Source organism: Bufo bufo, chromosome 1 (genome assembly GCF_905171765.1).
Source record: "Bufo bufo chromosome 1, aBufBuf1.1, whole genome shotgun sequence".
Taxonomy (NCBI): domain Eukaryota; kingdom Metazoa; phylum Chordata; class Amphibia; order Anura; family Bufonidae; genus Bufo; species Bufo bufo.
In genome coordinates, this window is record NC_053389.1 from 654,439,225 (window position 1) to 654,458,883 (window position 19,659).

At 43.6% G+C, this 19,659-nt stretch overlaps 1 protein-coding gene across 3 annotated transcripts in view; it reads left to right on the top strand.

Moving 5' to 3' along the window:
- Positions 1-19,659, top strand: part of AP4E1 (adaptor related protein complex 4 subunit epsilon 1) — a 65,973-nt gene that overhangs the window by 43,435 nt on the left and 2,879 nt on the right. For all 3 annotated transcript variants that reach the window (XM_040413971.1, XM_040413970.1, XM_040413972.1), the window contains 4 exons: positions 2,601-2,856; positions 13,219-13,677; positions 13,837-14,027; positions 16,301-16,458. In XM_040413971.1, coding sequence (XP_040269905.1) covers positions 2,601-2,856; positions 13,219-13,677; positions 13,837-14,027; positions 16,301-16,458 — 1,064 coding nt within the window. The remainder of the gene's footprint in view (positions 1-2,600; positions 2,857-13,218; positions 13,678-13,836; positions 14,028-16,300; positions 16,459-19,659) is intronic.

Sequence of the window (19,659 nt, forward strand, 5' to 3'; positions counted from 1 at the left end):
AATGATTGAACTAATGCTAAATGGAAACCCCATATACAGTTGCAAGAAAAAGTATGTGAACCCTTTGGAATGATATGGATTTCTGCACAAATTGGTCATAAAATGTGATCTGATCTTCATCTAAGTCACAACAATAGACAATCACAGTCTGCTTAAACTAATAACACACAAATAATTAAATGTTACCATGTTTTTATTGAACACACCATGTAAACATTCACAGTGCAGGTGGAAAAAGTATGTGAACCCCTAGACTAATGACATCTCCAAGAGCTAATTGGAGTGAGGTGTCAGCCAACTGGAGTCCAATCAATGAGATGAGATTGGAGGTGTTGGTTACAGCTGCCCTGCCCTATAAAAAAACACACCAGTTCTGGGTTTGCTTTTCACAATAAGCATTGCCTGATGTGAATTGATGCCTCACACAAAAGAGCTCTCAGAAGACCTACGATTAAGAATTGTTGACTTGCATAAAGCTGGAAAGGGTTATAAAAGTATCTCCAAAAGCCTTGCTGTTCATCAGTCCACGGTAAGACAAATTGTCTATAAATGGAGAAAGTTCAGTACTGCTGCTACTCTCTCTAGGAGTGGCCGTCCTGTAAAGATGACTGCAAGAGCACAGCGCAGACTGCTCAATGAGGTGAAGAAGAATCCTAGAGTGTCAGCTAAAGACTTACATAAAGTCTCTGGCATATGCTAACATCCCTGTTAGTGAATCTACGATGCGTAAAACACTAAACAAGAATTGATTCATGGGAAGATACCACAAAGGAAGCCACTGCTGTCCAAAAAACGTTTACAGTTTGCACAAGAGCACCTGGATGTTCCACAGCAGTACTGGCAAAATATTCTGTGGACAGATGAAACCAAAGTTGACTTGTTTGGAAGAAACACACAACACTATGTATGGAGAAATAGAGGCAAAGCACATCAACATCAAAACCTCATCCCAACTGTGAAGTATGGTGGTGGGGGCATCATGGTTTGGGGCTGCTTTGCTGCGTAAGGGCCTGGACGGATTGCAATCATCGAAGGAAAAATGAATTCCCAAGTTTATCAAGACATTTTGCAGGAGAATTTTAAGGCCATCTGTCCACCAGCTGAAGCTCAACAGAAGATGGGTGTTGCAACAGGACAACGACCCAAAGCCCAGAAGTAAATCAACAGAATGGCTTAAACAGAAGAAAATACACCTTCTGGAGTGGCCCAGTCAGAGTCCTGACCTCAACCCGATTGAGATGCTGTGGCATGACCTCAAGAAAGCGATTCACACCAGACATCCCAAGAATATTGCTGAACTGAAACAGTTCTGTAAAGAGGAATGGTCAAGAATTACTCCTGACCGTTGTGCACGTCTGATCTGCAACTACAGGAAACGTTTGATGTTATTGCTGCCAAAGGAGGTTCAACCAGTTATTAAATCCAAGGGTTCACATACTTTTTCTACCTGGACTGTGAATGTTTACATGGTGTGTTCAATAAAAACATGGTAACATTTAATTATTTGTGTGTTATTAGTTTAAGCAGACTGTAATTGTCTATTGTTGTGACTTAGATGAAGATCAGATCACATTTTATGACCAATTTGTGCAGAAATCCATATCATTCCAAAGGGTTCACATACTTTTTCTTGCAACTGTATATCATATAAAATTGCAGCCTTTTCTGCCGATACAACTTCATAAGCAGAGGTGCAGTAACCATCCGTCTGCTTCGGAGCCCTATACGCAGTAGGGTTTTCTGAACCGTTTGACACGTCTGGTAGGCCCCTGGTTCGTTTTGGTGGTGAGCTTCTCCACTGTAGTGTGTCGGTCCTCCCTCGTGCACCCTCATAGCCAACCTTCACCTCTCACATCAGTGGCCCATGGTGCTCTGCTTATTCTCAGTGGTGCCATTTGTCCACCCACAATACTTCTCCACAGCAGCACACGATCAGTTCACAAACCGCGCAGCTTGGCCCGAAAGCCAATAATCATCCCTTTTTGTAACTCTGATAAATCTCCCTTTTACCCATGACAACAACGATGGATGTGTGCAGACAGCCTATGGCAAACCTTATATACCCACCAAGCCAGATCTGAGGACATGGAAAGTAGGAAGTGGTCATAATAATGACCTACATGTACATCCAGAATCGCTTATATCCTCCTATTTTTATTTTAATTTTTTTATGCACTTATATAGCGCTACTATATTCTGCAGCGCTTTAGCAACCAACTGTCCCCAATGGGGCTCACAATCTAAGGTCCCTATCAGTATGTCTTTGGAGTGTGGGAATAAACCGGAGTACCCGGAGGAAACCCACGCAAACATGGGGAGAACATACAAACTCCATGCAGATGTTGTCCTTGGTCGGATTCGAACCTAGGACCCCAGTGATGCAAGGCACCTGTGTTAACCACTTTAGGAAATGCCAGTTGTGGGGGATTGCCATTACTTTTGTCCTTGACAGTTTGGTGACCAGTATATGGCTTCCTCTCAAGGGCTTGCCACAGAGTATTTCCTTTTCTATAACCTTATTTTACGGTTTAAGCTTTGCTAAAATGTTTTCAGAATTTTCTGTATCTACATACAGTATATATATATTTTTTCCTGTATAGGGAAAATCGTTTGAAGATGGATGGTATTAAGAAAGTTTGGGGAAAAGAAGGCTACTTATTGAAAAAGGAAAGTAAAGTTGGTGAAACAGAGTCTAGTTCACCTCCACTGGAGAGTGGTATATCAGTGGGGGAGGATGAAGAAGCCACGTTTACTCCTGCAGAACCATCAGTGGCGCTTGTTTCAGAAGAAGAGAGAGAGAAGAAACGGTTAGCTTCCACGTTGTTTGTGGGCCTCGGATCTAATGCTGTCTCATTGGTAAGTTCTGATCTGCTGAAGGATCTACTCAGTTCACTTTGATTTATTGATTTTGCTATTACATCTAGATTGGCAAAAATTGGCTTTATAGCTTCTGGGTCTAATAGGAGGCTCTGTGCACGTAATCAGTTCTATTGAATATATGTTAATATAGTTAAAGGATTTCTCCAGGACTAAAACAAAACAAAGACAGTCAATGGATGTCTGAGTGCCAGTGTCCTTCATGGTGTTCATCGCTGTATTCCTGGAGGTCAGACTTCCAATGATCAAATTGCAGTGGCGCTCAAGTCAGTACAAGGGCCGTCTGTCTTTCTGTACAATTTTTCGGACGCCTGAACATTGTATGTAGCCTTTTTTTGCGGTTTGCGGTGGGAACATCTGTCTATGCAACACATAAGTGTCCTGCACAGAAATGTAAGTTAAAGAAAACAAATAGCAGTATTGTATACAGTATGTCCCACTCACAGTATGGAATAATCAAGCGGATATTAAGGAATAAGCTCCGGTTACCTTTAATACTAGAGACAGATTCCTATAGACTAGACATGGCTGTCTTGGTTTTATGCATAATTTGGTTTATTGAGTCTTGTAAAGTAACTACAGCTAATATCATTCATGTAAATTATGCATAAACTCAATAGACTAAGTAAGGGAAGGCTATGATATTCATGAGCAGGATACAGATATATCATTTCGCTGATTCCGTTATTTATGTCGGAGACCAGTCCAGAGTGGACACCTAAACCAGTACAGGAAATGAGAAATGTGGCTTTGTGAAGTCACCTGCATGATTACAATATTATATGTATCCAGCAGGGGCGGGATGGGAATTTAAAGTGGCGCTGGGAAAAGTTAAAAGTAGCATCATGTTGTAGGCAGGTCCAGAGCGACAGAAGGGCAGAAGGAGCGGCAACAAAATTAGACTGGACCAACAAGACCATATTGTGGCACAAAATACTGCCCCAGCAGAACCAATTACTACAGTGCAGCACAAAATACTGCCCCGCCAGAACCAAATACCACAGTGCAGCACAAAATACTGCCCCAGCAGAACCAATTACCACAGTGCAGCACAAAATACTGCCCCAGCAGAACTAATTACCACAGTGCAGCACAAAATACTGCCCCAGCAGAACTAATTACCACAGTGCAGCACAAAATACTGCCCCAGCAGAACTAATTACCACAGTGCAGCACAAAATACTGCCCCAGCAGAACTAATTACCACAGTGCAGCACAAAATACTGCCCCAGCAGAACTAATTACCACAGTGCAGCACAATATACTGCCCCAGCAGAACCAACTACCACAGTGCAGCACAAAATACTGCCCCAGCAGAACCAACTACCACAATGCAGCACAAAATACTGCCCCAGCAGAACCAACTACCACAGTGCAGCACAATATACTGCCCCAGCAGAACCAACTACCACAGTGCAGCACAAAGTACTGCCCCAGCAGAACCAACTACCACAGTGCAGCACAAAATGCTGCCCCAGCAGAACCAAATACCACAGTGCAGCACAAAATACTGCCCCAGCAGAACCAAATACCACAGTGCAGCACAAAATACTGCCCCAGCAGAAACAACCACCACAGTGCAGCACAATATACTGCTCCAGCAGAAACAACCACCACAGTGCAGCACAATATACTGCTTCAGTAGAACCAAATACCACAGTGCAGCACAATATACTGCTCCAGTAGAACCAAATACCACAGTGCAGCACAAAATACTGCCCCAGCAGAACCAAATACCACAGTGCAGCACAAAATACTGCCCCAGCAGAACCAAATACCACAGTGCGGCACAAAATACTGCTCCAATAGAACCAAATACCACAGTGCAGCACAAAATACTGCCCCAGCAGAACCAAATACCACAGTGCAGCACAATATACTGCCCCAGCAGAACCAACTACCACAGTGCAGCACAAAATACTGCCCCAGCAGAACCAACTACCACAATGCAGCACAAAATACTGCCCCAGCAGAACCAACTACCACAGTGCAGCAGAGCGACAGAAGGGCAGAAGGAGCGGCAACAAAATTAGACTGGACCAACAAGACCATATTGTGGCACAAAATACTGCCCCAGCAGAACCAAATACCACAGTGCAGCACAAAATACTGCCCCAGCAGAACCAAATACCACAGTGCAGCACAAAATACTGCTCCAATAGAACCAAATACCACAGTGCAGCACAAAATACTGCCCCAGCAGAACCAAATACCACAGTGCAGCACAAAATACTGGGACCTGGGTTTAGTGGCTCAACCAACGCGAATCCACCGAACTAGGTGCACTCTCCCGTGGCAATACCCATGCCAATTTGCAATATGAGAATAAAGTAAAGAGTATGGAGGGCACTCAATTATCTGGTTTTTGCATGGAATCGTATGCCATATATGGGATTTAAGATACTTTATTCAAAATAGACCATATAAACACAACCAAAAATAGAAATAAAATAGATTAAAAACAACTACCTCAATTATATCGATATGCTCCACATCACACCATATTCCTATTTTTAGGGCACATGTTTGACAGACGCTTTTCAATATGATTGGTATAATGCGGCCAACTGATTTAGATTTACAATTAATCACATTTGGAATTAATCAACAGTATGAAAAATTAAAAAACTAAATATGTAAAAAATATGTAGATAATCATAAAAATATAGAATGAGGTGTGGTGATATTGTAGTACTCTCTATATAGACAAGATTACATTTTCTGGATATTCCACAAACATATATGTATCAGATCTAATGTCCCGCTCAGTTAACCCACCCCTTATTATACACTGCTCAAAAAAATAAAGGGAACTCTTAAATAACACAATGTAACTCCAAGTCAATCACACTTCTGTGAAATCAAACTGTCCACTTAGGAAGCAACACTGAGTGACAATCAATTTCACATGCTGTTGTGCAAATGGGATAGACAACAGGTGGAAATTATAGGCAATTAGCAAGACACCCCCAATAAAGGAGTGGTTCTGCAGGTGGTGACCACAGACCACTTCTCAGTTCCTATGCTTCCTGGCTGATGTTTTGGTCACTTTTGAATGCTGGCGATGCTTTCACTCTAGTGGTAGCATGAGACGGAGTCTACAACCCACACAAGTGGCTCAGGTAGTGCAGCTCACATCAATGCGAGCTGTGGCAAGAAGGTTTGCTGTGTCTGTCAGCGTAGTGTCCAGAGCATGGAGGCGCTACCAGGAGACAGGCCAGTACATCAGGAGACGTGGAGGAGGCCGTAGGAGGGCAACAACCCAGCAGCAGGACCTCTACCTCCGCCTTTGTGCAAGGAGGAACAGGAGGAGCACTGCCAGAGCCCTGCAAAATGACCTCCAGCAGGCCACAAATGTGCATGTGTCTGCTGAAACGGTCAGAAACAGACTCCATGAGGGTGATATGAGGGCCCGACGTCCACAGATGGGGGTTGGGCTTACAGCCCAACACCGTGCAGGACGTTTGGCATTTGCCAGAGAACACCAAGATTGGCAAATTCGCCACTGGCGCCCTGTGCTCTTCACAGATGAAAGCAGGTTCACACTGAGCACATGTGACAGAGTCTTGAGACGCCGTGGAGAACGTTCTGCTGCCTGCAACATCCTCCAGCATGACCGGTTTGGCATTAGGTCAGTAATGGTGTGGGGTGGCATTTCTTTGGAGGGCCGCACAGCCCTCCATGTGCTCTCCAGAGGTAGCCTGACTGCCATTAGGTACCGAGATGAGATCCTCAGACCCCTTGTGAGACCATATGCTGGTGCGGTTGGCCCTGGGTTCCTCCTAATGCAAGACAATGCTAGACCTCATGTGGCTGGAGTGTGTCAGCAGTTCCTGCAAGACGAAGGCATTGATGCTATGGACTGGCCCGCCCGTTCCCCAGACCTGAATCCAATTGAGCACATCTGGGACATCATGTCTCGCTCTATCCACCAACGTCACGTTGCACCACAGACTGTCCAGGAGTTGGCAGATGCTTTAGTCCAGGTCTGGGAGGAGATCCCTCAGGAGACCGTCCGCCACCTCATCAGGAGCATGCACAGGCATTGTAGGGAGGTCATACAGGCACGTGGAGGCCACACACACTACTGAGCCTCATTTTGACTTGTTTTAAGGACATTACATCAAAGTTGGATCAGCCTGTAGTGTGTTTTTCCACTTTAATTTTGAGTGTGACTCCAAATCCAGACCTCCCATGGGTTGAAAAATTTAATTTCCATTTTTTAATTTTTGTGTGATTTTGTTGTCAGCACATTCAACTATGTAAAGAACAAAGTATTTAATTCAGATCTAGGATGTGTTATTTTTGTGTTCCCTTTATTTTTTGAGCAGTGTATATCAATGTCACTTAGAAGGTGATGAGTGTCCTTTTAATATTCCATATAGACAACGCCTGTTGTCATTAATATTCTGTCTGTGGGACTGTAGATGTCCGTTTCATATCATATACGAAGAGTTTATTTTTCCATGTGGCCATAGAATGCCAACGTCAGTTGCACTGGTTATGTTTATCTCAGTGGATCATTTTGGAGTCCATTCTAGATGCATAAATGCTTCCTTGTAAATATAGTCAATGAGAACTCCACTGTTCTTTTTCAATCCTGTTAATTATTATCGTCACTTTGGGAAGTATTGTAATTAAAGTAAATGGTTACATTACCAGTTCCTGTATGTGACCGGGCGAGCTCTGTGCGCAGAGCGTAAATGTAGCACTGCAACTGTAGTGTCTTTAGTTGCTGCGCTATCCTCGGCGTCCCCGGTGTTCCCAGCTTCCAATTACCGGTCAGTGAGAAGTACAGAGCGTTCCTATTCGTTATGAAAGCATATAGTTGCATTAAGTCTGATGTATTAAACGCTCTGATGATACCATTCCTGCATGTACTGTCTCCTCTCAAGCTCAGACGCGTTTCGGAGCTTAGTGCTCCTGCATCAATGCTACCACTGCTCCGTACTGCTCACTGACCGGTAATTGGAAGCTTCCCCAGAACACGTGGGACGCCGAGGATAGCGCAGCAACTAAAGACACTACAGTTGCAGTGCTACATTTACGCTCTGCGCACAGAGCTCCCCCTGTCACATACAGGAACTGGTAATGTAACCATTTACTTTAATTACAATATTTCCCAAAGTGACGATAATAATTAACAGGATTGAAAAAGAACAGTGGAGTTCCCATTGACTATATTTACAAGGAAGCATTTATGTATCTAAAATGGACTCCAAAATGATCCACTGAGATAAACATAACCAGTGCAACTGACGTTGGCATTCTATGGCCACATGGAAAAATAAACCTATCGTATTGGGCTGTGATATGAAACGGACATCTACGGTCCCACAGAGGCGTTGTCTATATGGAATATTAAAAGGACACTCATCATCTTCTAAGTGACATTGATATATAATAAGTGGGTTAACTGAGCGGGACATTAGATCTGATACATATATGTTTGTGGAAGATCCAGAAAATTGAATCTTGTCTATATAGAGCAGGGGTGGGCAATTATTTTTTCGATGGGGCCACATGAGAAACTGAAAATATTTTGGAGGGCCGGGCCAAAAGGCTAAACTCAATACTGCATAAAATCACCGCGTCCTGGCACAGGCGGGCGTGATGACATCATCATGCCTGCCTGCGCTGGGATTTCACTACCAAATAGACCTCAGGCCTGTAGCCTATGACAAGTCTTGTCGCCATCTGCAAATTTTAAGGCGCATTGGCGACCATTTTGGTCGCCATCTGGAGCGCTGTATTGCATCAGTGACATGAACACTCTCCACATAGAATGTTATATTACATCAGTGACATCACCGCTCTCCACATATAAGTGATATTTTACATCAGTGACATCACCGCTCTCCACATATAATGTTATATTACATCAGTGACATCACCGCTGTCCACATATAGGCGATATATTACATCAGTGACATCACCGCTCTCCACATATATGTGATGAGCGGTGATGTCACTGATGTAATGTATTACTTACCGGTATATGTGGACAGCAGTGATGTCACTGATGTAATATATTACTTATGTGTGGAGAGTGGTGATGTCACTGATGTAATATATCACTTATAAGTAATATATTACATCTGTGACATCACCGCTCTCCACATATAAGAGGCATATTACATCAGTGACGTCATCCCTTGGCGCTGGGGTGCGCAGCCAGGGCCGGCCTTAGGTGTTCAGGCGCCCTGTGTGAGCTAACCTTGTGGTAGTGTTACCTGCAGTCCTATGTAAAACCACAGATAACACTAGTGCTAAATAATGTAGTAGTGTTACCTGCAGTCCTATGTAAAACCACAGATAACACTAGTGTAGATCATGTGGAAGTGTTACCTTCGTCCTTAGTGTGCCTCCCTGTGTCTATCGCACAGACTCCATGCTGGCGCTGCCTCCTCTTCCATCTTCTTCCCCGCACAGAACGTTCTGAAGCAGCTGCGTCAAGACATAGGAACACTGTGGGCAAGGTGATACACACAGGGAGAGACATACACACAGGGACGGGGACACACACAAAGGGACAGACACACTCACACACACACAAAGGGACGGACACACACAAAGGGACAGACACACACGGACGGACACACACAGGGACGGGGACACACACACAAAGGGACAAACACACACACACAGGGATGGACACACACACACACACACAAAGGGACAAACACACACACACACAGGGATAGACACACACACACAAAGGGACAGACACACACACAGGGACGGACACACACACACACACACACACAAAGGGACAGACACACACACACAGGGACGGACACACACACACTGGCACACTCAACATCAGCAGCAAGTCCAACCCTTAATGACCCCCACAATCCCTGGGGGGGGGGGGGGTGATGTAGTAGCAGGCAGGAAAGCACACACTGTCCCCCTGTCCTATATGAGCCCCCCCCACCCCCACCAAATACCTGTAAGTTCTGTTAGTTGCTTGGCTTTGGCTGTGGCTGCTGGCTGGGGCTCCGCCTCCTTCCTCTTTCTGCCTGTGCGGCAGCTGCATCACGCTCCAGCAGCCACTGGTCTGCTCTGTTAAAGAGACAGGCAGGCCAGGCAGCAGAGCGGAGCGCAGAGCGGCCGCGGGCCCCGCCCCCTCCTCACTCCGGACAGTGACTCCGTGCTGTTACAGGGCCGGCGGCGGCGGCGGCAACAAAAATGCCGGGGGCCGGATTAAAAGGTCCGCCGGGCCGTATACGGCCCGCGGGCCGTAGTTTGCCCAGGTCTGATATAGAGAGTACTACAATATCACCACACCTCATTCTATATTTTTATAATTATCTACATATTTTTTACATATTTTATTTGTCTTTTAATTTTTCATACTGTTGATTTAATTCCAAATGTGCTCAATTTGTATACTGCTGCAAACTAAATCAGTTGGCTGCATAATACCAATCATATTGAAACGTGTCTGTCAAACATACCCTAAAAATAAGAATATGGTGTGATGTGGAGCAATTGACGTTGTTTTTAATCAATTTTTTTTTCTATTTTTGGTTGTGTGTGTATATATGGTCTATGTTGAATAAAGTATCTTTAATCCCAGATATGTGATACAATTCCATGCAAAAACCAACACAAAATACCGCCCCAGCAGAACCAAATACTACAGTGCAGCACAAAATACCGCCCCAGCAGCACAAAGTAACTTCCCCAAAAGCTCTATGGTGGCCAGTGCTAGCTCTCACGTTCCGTCCTCTACTCCAGTTGCCTCAGGATGGCAATACAGTTGAATTCAGGAGGCAGGAGGGCACCGGTAGCCGCCGGCCAAGTACATAAGTTCTTGACACTCCCAGTCTTAATGAACTCGGGGAGCAACAGAGTCTATGGCCAGTCCGCCCCTGGTATTCAGACCTCTTATATGAGGCAGTGGAGGATTGATAATGCGTCATTAGGTAAGAGGAGGTAAAGTGGATGGCAGTCCTAGTTTTTGGGATAAACAAAGGTCTGCCGTATCATAGATTTTTATTAGTGTTCCTAAAGAGATGTTGTGGATATAACAAATATATCCCCCAGAGAACGTTCTTCTGTTCTCCATTGTTGTAACAATTGACTCCATAGCAGCATGTACTAGTGATCGTCTATAACTTAGATAGTATTGGAGAAGGATGATTTGGTCCTAAGGTCATGTCTGACTCTGCGACCTCTGTAACGTCCTAATAAAAAGTGTGAATGTAAGCATGCATGCACATGTTCTGTCATCATCTGGCTAAGTAGCCAAAGTGTGTTAATTAAGGTTTTTGGTTTTATCCATTTCTTTTTTTTCTTAAAGAGGACCTGTCATCTCTCCTGACATGCCTGTTTTAATAGCTTCATGCATTCCCCATGTAATAACAATTCTGGAGCATCTACTCTTATGGCTCTATGTTGTGCCATTCCTTTATTATTTCTACTAGAAGTTATGAATGAATTGCTACCAGGACTTAGGAACTGGGAAACTTATGGAGTGACGAGAATTGGACAATTAATTAAGGACAAGATATGTAAGTCATTTCAAAACCTGCAGCAGGAATTTAATATTCCTAGGGAGTGGTTCTATAAATATCTTCAAATAAGACATGCCCTTGAGGTCACGTTGCGGAAAGGATGTGAGATAGCTCAAATGGAGGTGGTTCATAAGCTTGTTCTTCCGTCAGGTGCGGGAAAAAGAGGGTTAATATCACAGGTGTATGCTCTCCTACTGGAAAAATTTTTAGAGGGATATCCGCTTTCAAGAATGAAAAAATGGGAGGCTGACGTGGGAGACATGTCTAAGGATAAGTGGGAAGATATATTAGAAGCAGTCCCCAAGGTGTCCTTAAGTGAACAGGGCAAACTGTCCCAACTATTTATCATACATAGAGTGTACAAAACACCGGTGTTCCTGAAAAAGATAGGAGTAAGAAGTGATGACAAGTGCCCAAAGTGTATGGAAGATGGTGCAGACTTGTTGCATATGCTGTGGTCTTGTCCAGTAGTTGGTAATTATTGGGAGGAAGTTAGAAATATGATTAATAGTAAACTGACATTGGAAATTCAAAAAGATCCTAAGGTGTGTATTCTGGGGTATGTGTCTGAAATTGGAGGGAACGAACCGGTTAGGGTTGCTGTGGGGAGATTGCTATATGTGGCCAGGAAACTGATTGCTATGAGGTGGATCCAGGGGAGTCTGCCCACACTGAGTGAGTTTGAACGGAAGGTGCATGACATGCTGATACTCGAAAAAGGGGTGTATGTGAAGAGAGGGTGTCCTCAGAAGTTCGATAAAATGTGGAGTGAATGGTCATCTCACACTCACGTGGTTATATAGGCTTGTGACGGTCAAGACCAGATGTTAGGGTTGGGGGGTTAGGGTAGGGTAAGGGGGGGAGGGAGGTTGGGAAGGTTAAGTTCTTGGTAATTTTATGTCCAAAATATTTGTTTTAGCAAGTGTTCACGTATTGTACGGATTCATGATAAACTGAGTGGTGATATATTTATGAGTACTGTTGTTCACTGAACCCACACGGTGGATAATGTAAAGAAAAGAAAAATGCAACGTATTGTATTATGTTTAATTATGTATTTATTGTTTAATAAAAACGATTTGATTTAAAAAAAAAAGAAGTTATGAATGAATTGCTAGCAGTCTGCAGTAAGGTACAGAGGGAAAGTAACCAGTTGGGGGTGTGTCCCTGCACAGTCTGACTCTGTCCAATCAGTGCTGCCATTGTGCAGGTACACCCCCCCAACTGGTTCCCTCCCCCCTGTACCCTTACTGCAGACTGCTAGCAACTCATTCATAACTTCTAGTAGAAATAATAAAAGAATGGCACAACATAGAGAGAGAAGAATAGATGCTCCAGTGTTGTTATTACATGGGGAATGCATGAAGCTATTAAAATAGGCATGTCAGGAGCGGTGACAGGGACTCTTTAAGGTCAATGGATGATGGATTTTAAAACTCAGGCAAATAAAAGCTTGCATGTATTGGACAATATTTTATATTGTTGTAGAACCAGGTGTTTTTCCTTAAATGCACATGACTATAGGTGTATTACCTCTCCATTCCTGACGGGATCCCTTCTTGAGATAGTAACGGGTCCCAGAGGCAGGACTCTCACCTATCCTGTGGATATGTAATAAATGTCCAGATAAAACTCCTGATCACAGAGGAAACATTATTATCTTTTCTTCTGCTCTTTGTTATAATTTAATGAGTATGGGGGAAAACAGCTGCCAGGCGCTAGAAGGAGTGCTGGGTTTAACAGACGCAAATAAGTTATATCAAATGGTTATAAATGTGTTCATGTGTATTATTAATGTGTGATCTTCCTGTTTTTACAGATGGGTAAAGCAGACCAGACCACACAAAAGTTTAAAAGAAAGTCAAAGTTTAGCAAAAAAGAGGATGCACTCTTGTATTCCCCTGGAGAGCAGAATCACATAGCATGGACGTTACCAAATGATGTCTCATCCGTCGCTTCTAGATTGTTGCCTTCACAAACAGTTGAAGACAAGTCAGTAGAAGGGAAAGTTTCTTCTTTGTTTGCAAACTCTAACCTGGAAACGTTTTCACCCACCCAAGGAGCCAGCACGATTCTCTCTGTGCCAACCTTACTTCCTGAGCTTGCCCAGCATTCACACTCTGCCGTCACTGAGCTGGCAGCTGGTGGGACTCTGACGCTGTACTCCAGTAAAGTATGGAAAGAAGACTGTTTGCTGCTTGTATTGTTAACTGTTAATCCGACAAGCTCGGCCATTAAAAATATTAATCTGCAATTGGAAGACTCTGAGATTCTTATGGTAAGTTCACCAGGGTGTGATATCGGCACCACAATATTTGATAACCCAGCAGATGAGCGTATAGGGTGCATAGAGGGCATAGTTACAAAGGTCACAGTTTATAAGTGATGTGAATGCTCTGCTGCTGTGCTTCATTACCCTCATTTCATTGTATTTTAGGTTTCCCAGAGTCTTTGCTGCCAGCTTTCTCATCTGGAGGCAAAAGAAGTGCATCAGTGCTGGGGTAGTGTACACCCGGCACACCCATGCAAGAAAGAGTTCATCCGTGGCCGCGTCACTTACCTGACAGAGTCAGAAGTGCCTTCTCAGCTTGAATTTTCATTATATTTTATGCTGTCTGATTTTATCAGGTAAAATAAATATATGGGTAGCTGTGGGTACTTTCCACAACTATTGTACATTTACGGCACTGTGATGGTTTGGGCTCAGGAGCTGACACTCTGCCACAAAGCCGGCAGTGAAGATAACTCCAATCTTGGCCTATTGTTCTTGGATTCCCTTTGTCCCCATATTCCTGATGCTTTGCAGAGGCATCCATTACTTTTCGTTACTGTCAGAGGCCTTATAGCCTGTCAGGCTTAACACACTGCAATACAGAAGTCAAGTGATCGCATTGTCTGGTCACCTCGAGTGAATGGAAAAAAAAAGGAAATACAATTTAACTAAAACATTTAAAAGTCTAAAATAAATGATAAATTAAAAAGGTAATTGCTCCTTATTGTGAATGTCATACAAAAACACCACCAGAACTGCTTCTGTTCATTCCACCTCCCTAAAAATTGAAGGAAAAATCATGAAGAAGTCTTGAAAATAGTTGGAATGAAAATGTAACTCATCCTGTAAAAACAGCTATAAAACACAGCACTGTCAATTTTTTTAAAAATGGTCAGAATAGGGTGACACAAAAACAATTGACTTTTTTTATTGTATGAAAGGTATTAAGGGGCACATTTATTAAAACTGTCGTTTTAGACGCCAGTCTTAATAAGCCCTATCTATACCTGGCGGTGGATCCGCTGGAGTTATTAAGAGGTGCCGTCCTCTGCATAACTTTGTTGGAACCTCCGCCACTTCTAAAACAGGCGTAGAAAATGCTAAATGAGATGGGCCTGCCGGCCTATCCCCTTCCCCACCCACGTCATGCCCACTTTTTTAGACCTGGCGTGAGCAGGGAGAAGCCGCAGAGTGCGGCACAAAGGACCTTTGTGCTGCAATCTGCGCCAGACATATGCCTAATATAGGTGTATTTGTTTGATAAATGGCCCCCCCTAAATACTTATATAAATACTGCATAATTTGGTATCACCAATACTGTCCTGCAGATTAAAGTTAATTTTTTATTTATACTGCACATCAAACGCCATAAAAACTAAATAAAATAAAAAAAACACTCCAAATATTGCTCCGTTGCTGTTTTTTTCACTCCCCTCTCAAAATAATGTATTAAAGGTTTTCTATACATTAGATGTACCCCAAAACGAAGATTCAGCTCACTTGTGAGCTTCTATGGATGCATTGAATCACTGCAGACCGGCGGCAATGTCAGTATACAAAAAGAGAGGAGATTCTAACTTCCATAAAAACGGCATTAATAAAAGCTGTTAATAAATACAATTGTGTCAGAGAAAACGGATCCGTCCCCATTGACTTGCATTGGGGGTCATGCCGGATCCGTCTTGCTCCACATCCCAGGACAGAAAGCAAACTACATGTTGCCGTTTGCTCTCCGGTATGGGAACGCAACTAAACGGAACGGAATGCATTTTGGAGATTTCCGTTCTGTCCAGTTTTGTCCCCATTGACAATGAATGGGGACAAAACGGAAGCGTTTTTTTTCCGGTATTGAGCCCCTATGACAGATCTCAATACCGGAAAACTTAAACGCTAGTGTGAAAGTAGCCTTACATAGATTTTTATCCTTATCTTTTTATGGCGTTAACAGTGCAGGATGAGTGGGTCGCTACATATGTGGTAATACCAAATATGTTGAGGTTTTAATTTTAATTTTTTTTTATTTTTTTACGTAATTATTTTTTAATGGGAGAAATGACATGATTTTTTTTTTTTTTTTTTTTTTTCTAAATATGTTCAAGTAATTACATTTTTTGGTTTACCAGAGGACTCGATCACTAGTATAGTATGTCATCAGATCCTCACAATGTCAGTACTCACTGCGGTACTTTCATTCTGCAATATATAATGCTAGTCAGCCTAAAGTTGACAGGCATCCCATTAGACCCCAGATGGGTTTACAAAGGTGGCAGAAATGGGAGCCTTCATTAGGCCCTTGCTGCTTTGACAACCCATTGGCATGGTGAGATTGCATTGTGAGGATCTGATGACAGTGCCTCTGTCAAACAAACCCATTAGATGGTGTGGTCATTATTGACTGCAGCTTCTAAGGGGTTAAACGGCTGGGATTGCATAAGCATGTAATCTGTAATTTATAGCTGACATCCTTTGCTCATGGCACAAGGTAAGCTCCTTGCCACACCATCATGATGCTGTAATAATATGGCAATTTGCTTTCAGGCCCACAGGTCATGGGGCAGGAAGGTCTGTAAGGTACATTAGATGTGGTGTCCATGTGGGTCTAATTAGAGGTGTTTTTTCTTTTTTTCAGACCTCTTACGATTTCCACAGAAAATTTTGGTAAAATGTGGCTGAGACTATCTAATGAACTTAAGGAAAAGATCCAGATCTCCAGTCCACAGCAATCCCTTTCTGAAGTATTGCTTGCGATACAGCAAGTGTTGAACCTTTATGTTGTGGAAGTCATTGGTAAGTGATCTGATAAGCAGTCAGTGCCACCTACTGAGCTTCTACCAGCTGTGTTGTCAGGGGGCAGAGAGATGCTGCCCTTTTTTTTAATTTTTTTATTAAAAAAATACCTGCCACGAGTTTAAAAAATGCAAACTGCCTACCTGTCTTTATTTCTGCTGTCTTCCTGAGTATAGCGCTATTTTCTATTTTACATCCTCCTGTTGTACACCCTACAAACTAATGGCCAACTGGGGATAGACCACTGGTTTCTTCTCCCTAGGTAGAGTCCATAGCAGCGCTCTGTCGAATCATAGCGGACAGCCTCAGAGCGCTACAGAAGCACTGTGAGATCTTCACAGATGGGGAGGGAGGGTGTTGGGGTTATAAGGAGTCAAAAAAGTTATATTCAGGGGGACAGCAGGAATAAGGAGAGGTAAGCACTGAGCTTGTCACCACGTTTTCATGTTTTAAACTGCTCATATAGCATTATTGCGCCCATACACATGAATAAAACCGTACCTATGATGTATTTGTCCCATGCAAATTAGGTCTCACAAGTTGCCAATGGGCAGTGTTATGGCTGTAAGTGCCCGTGCCAGCAGAGGACACCGAGCTGCTGTATTTAACCGGGGTATGCCCACTGCACATGTCTGTGCCTCTGCCCATAGTGGGTAGAGTACTGCTCGTGCCAGGGCCAGGCGGTGAAGTGTGCCAGGGCACTTACAGCCATAACGCCGCCCCAGGGCACTTACAGCCATAACGCCGCCCCAGGGCACTTACAGCCATAACGCTGCCCCAGGGCACTTGCAGCCATAAGAAGGGGAGGGAACCCCACTAATCCCTGCTATTACCTTATCACGTCTGACACAGCACTGTAAAAATCAGTGGCTCTTTCAAAGAATGCTGTTTCAGATCCAAGGTTACTGCAGAAATCTTGGACAACCGCAACTAAATGGTTTTGGGCCTTTTTAGAGAGAGAACATCCGGGCCCTTCATTCCAAGAAATAGTTGAAGCTCATCGGCCCCCCTCCTATATTATTTTCTGACTTTAGCCTAAGGGGCAGTGTCCTCAGTCTCTTCTGATGCTTTTCCTTATGCAGTAGCTTCCTTCCTGGGAAGAGGCTGTAATCTTAGTCCAACAGCCCATCAGATGAGTGCCGCAATATACTGTCAGATGCTCTGCTTGAGAAACGACAGGTTGTAAGTATTGTTGCTATGGTTGCCGTCTGTGGTCTGGCTGTGAAATGGGGCACGTGGGTTCTTCCATTTAACACACGTATAAGAATAGCAGTTGTTACATAATAATAATGGCAGGCAAGTGAATGTCTTATAGTCTGCAATCTGATTTTAATACACCCTGGACCCAGGCTCCTTCTTTCACTAAAGCTATGCTAATGCTATGCGTCACAGCCAGGGAGAAGGAGACGCCCCTTGAGAAACGTGGCCGTTCCCTCCTCCCTGTACAGATGCTACTAATTAGCATACATGGCGGCAATAGAGCAGCTGATCTGAAAAAAAAAAATGAAATAGCGCAAGGACATCTACTGATCATGGCCTATACTGCAGGTTAGTCTACTTTCACACTGGCGTTTCTGGGTCCGCTTGTGAGATCCGTTTCAGGGCTCTCACAAGCGGCCCAAAACGGATCAGTTTAGCCCCAATGCATTCTGAATGGATAAGGATCCGTTCAGAATGCTTCAGTTTGCCTCCATTCCGCTCTGGAGGCGGACACCAAAACGCTGCTTGCAGCGTTTTGGTGTCTGTCTGATGAAACTGAGCCAAACGGATCCGTCCTGACTTACAATGTAAGTCAATGGGGACGGATCCATTTTTACTGACACAATATGGTGCATTTGAAAACGGATCCCTCCCCCATTGACTTTCAATGTAAGTCAGGACGGATCCGTTTTGACTTTGACATTTTTTTGAAAGAATAATGCAAACGGATCCGTTCTGAACGGATACAAACGTTTGCATTATCTGTGCGGATCCGTCTGTGCCAATACCACACGGATCCGTACCGAACGCAGGTGTGAAAGTAGCCTAATAATGTTTTAAGTCTTAAAATGGAGAATGGTTAATAATTAAGTATAATTATCAAAATTTGTGTTGATTAACCACTTGATTTCTTTCACAGAACTATCTTTCCATATAATGCAGGTTCTTAGTCACTTATGTAATTGATAAATCACTGCAAAAGGTGCACCACAATGATATGCAACTGACAACACTGGCTAATCCCTCAGGCTGATGTTAAAAACTGAGCGCTACGGCCACTACAGTGCCGGGAGGCTCGTTGTTTGCTGCACGCACGCCATCAGACGCGTGCAGCGTTATAATCGGCAATTAAATCCAAGTGTGTTTGGCGTGATTATTGCGCACCCACCATCAGGGTCGCAGTACATAGTGTTCGCCATACACTTGGATCAATGCTCCTGATGAATTACCGACAGTAGTCGGAAGGGAAACGCATCGAGCATTAGACTGCAGCATAGATTTGGTACATGCAGGCTGACTCTCTTCCCCTTACTGAGCCCCAATAGGGAATACTCCTTCTATATTTTGGTCCTATATAACAATAAGGTACGCTCTGTCTATGGGGTCTGCAGCCCTGAGGGACTAGTGCAGATACACTTCTAGGACTGCAATAGGAGTTTTCCTTTGCTTTTCATACTCCTATACACATAAGGAGTTCTTGTGGTAGGGTCTACTTAGGAACCAGCATATTATTGGTCTGAATTAGTTCCAGTTCACCCGATCAGCCTATAATTGGGGAGATAACTTTTTAATAAAATGAAATAAAATGTTTTTAACGTACTTTAGTTAGGCAGTAAACAGTATTCACTTAGTACGTCCATCTACTATCCTACTACAGTTAATCAGTCTTACATTGAGCTTCAGCAAGCTCCTGTAACAGGAACAGCCACTACCAAAGATAGGACCCCAACTGATCGGATATTGATGACCTGTCCTAAGTTTAGGCAATCAATATAGTAATCCCAAAAAAATGTATTTGCTCCCTTGCTGGGACCCCTGATTAACCCTAAGAATATTGGAACTTTAAATGTCAGATTGCTAGGGGCTCGACAGCGGGCACCCCTAGTGACCCAAGAACAGAGGGTCCAGGAGTCCGCTATCTAAATGGGAGCGATAATACATGAAGCTCCACTGCTGTATTCACTTCTATGGGGTCAGACAGAGCTCCATCAGTCGTATAGA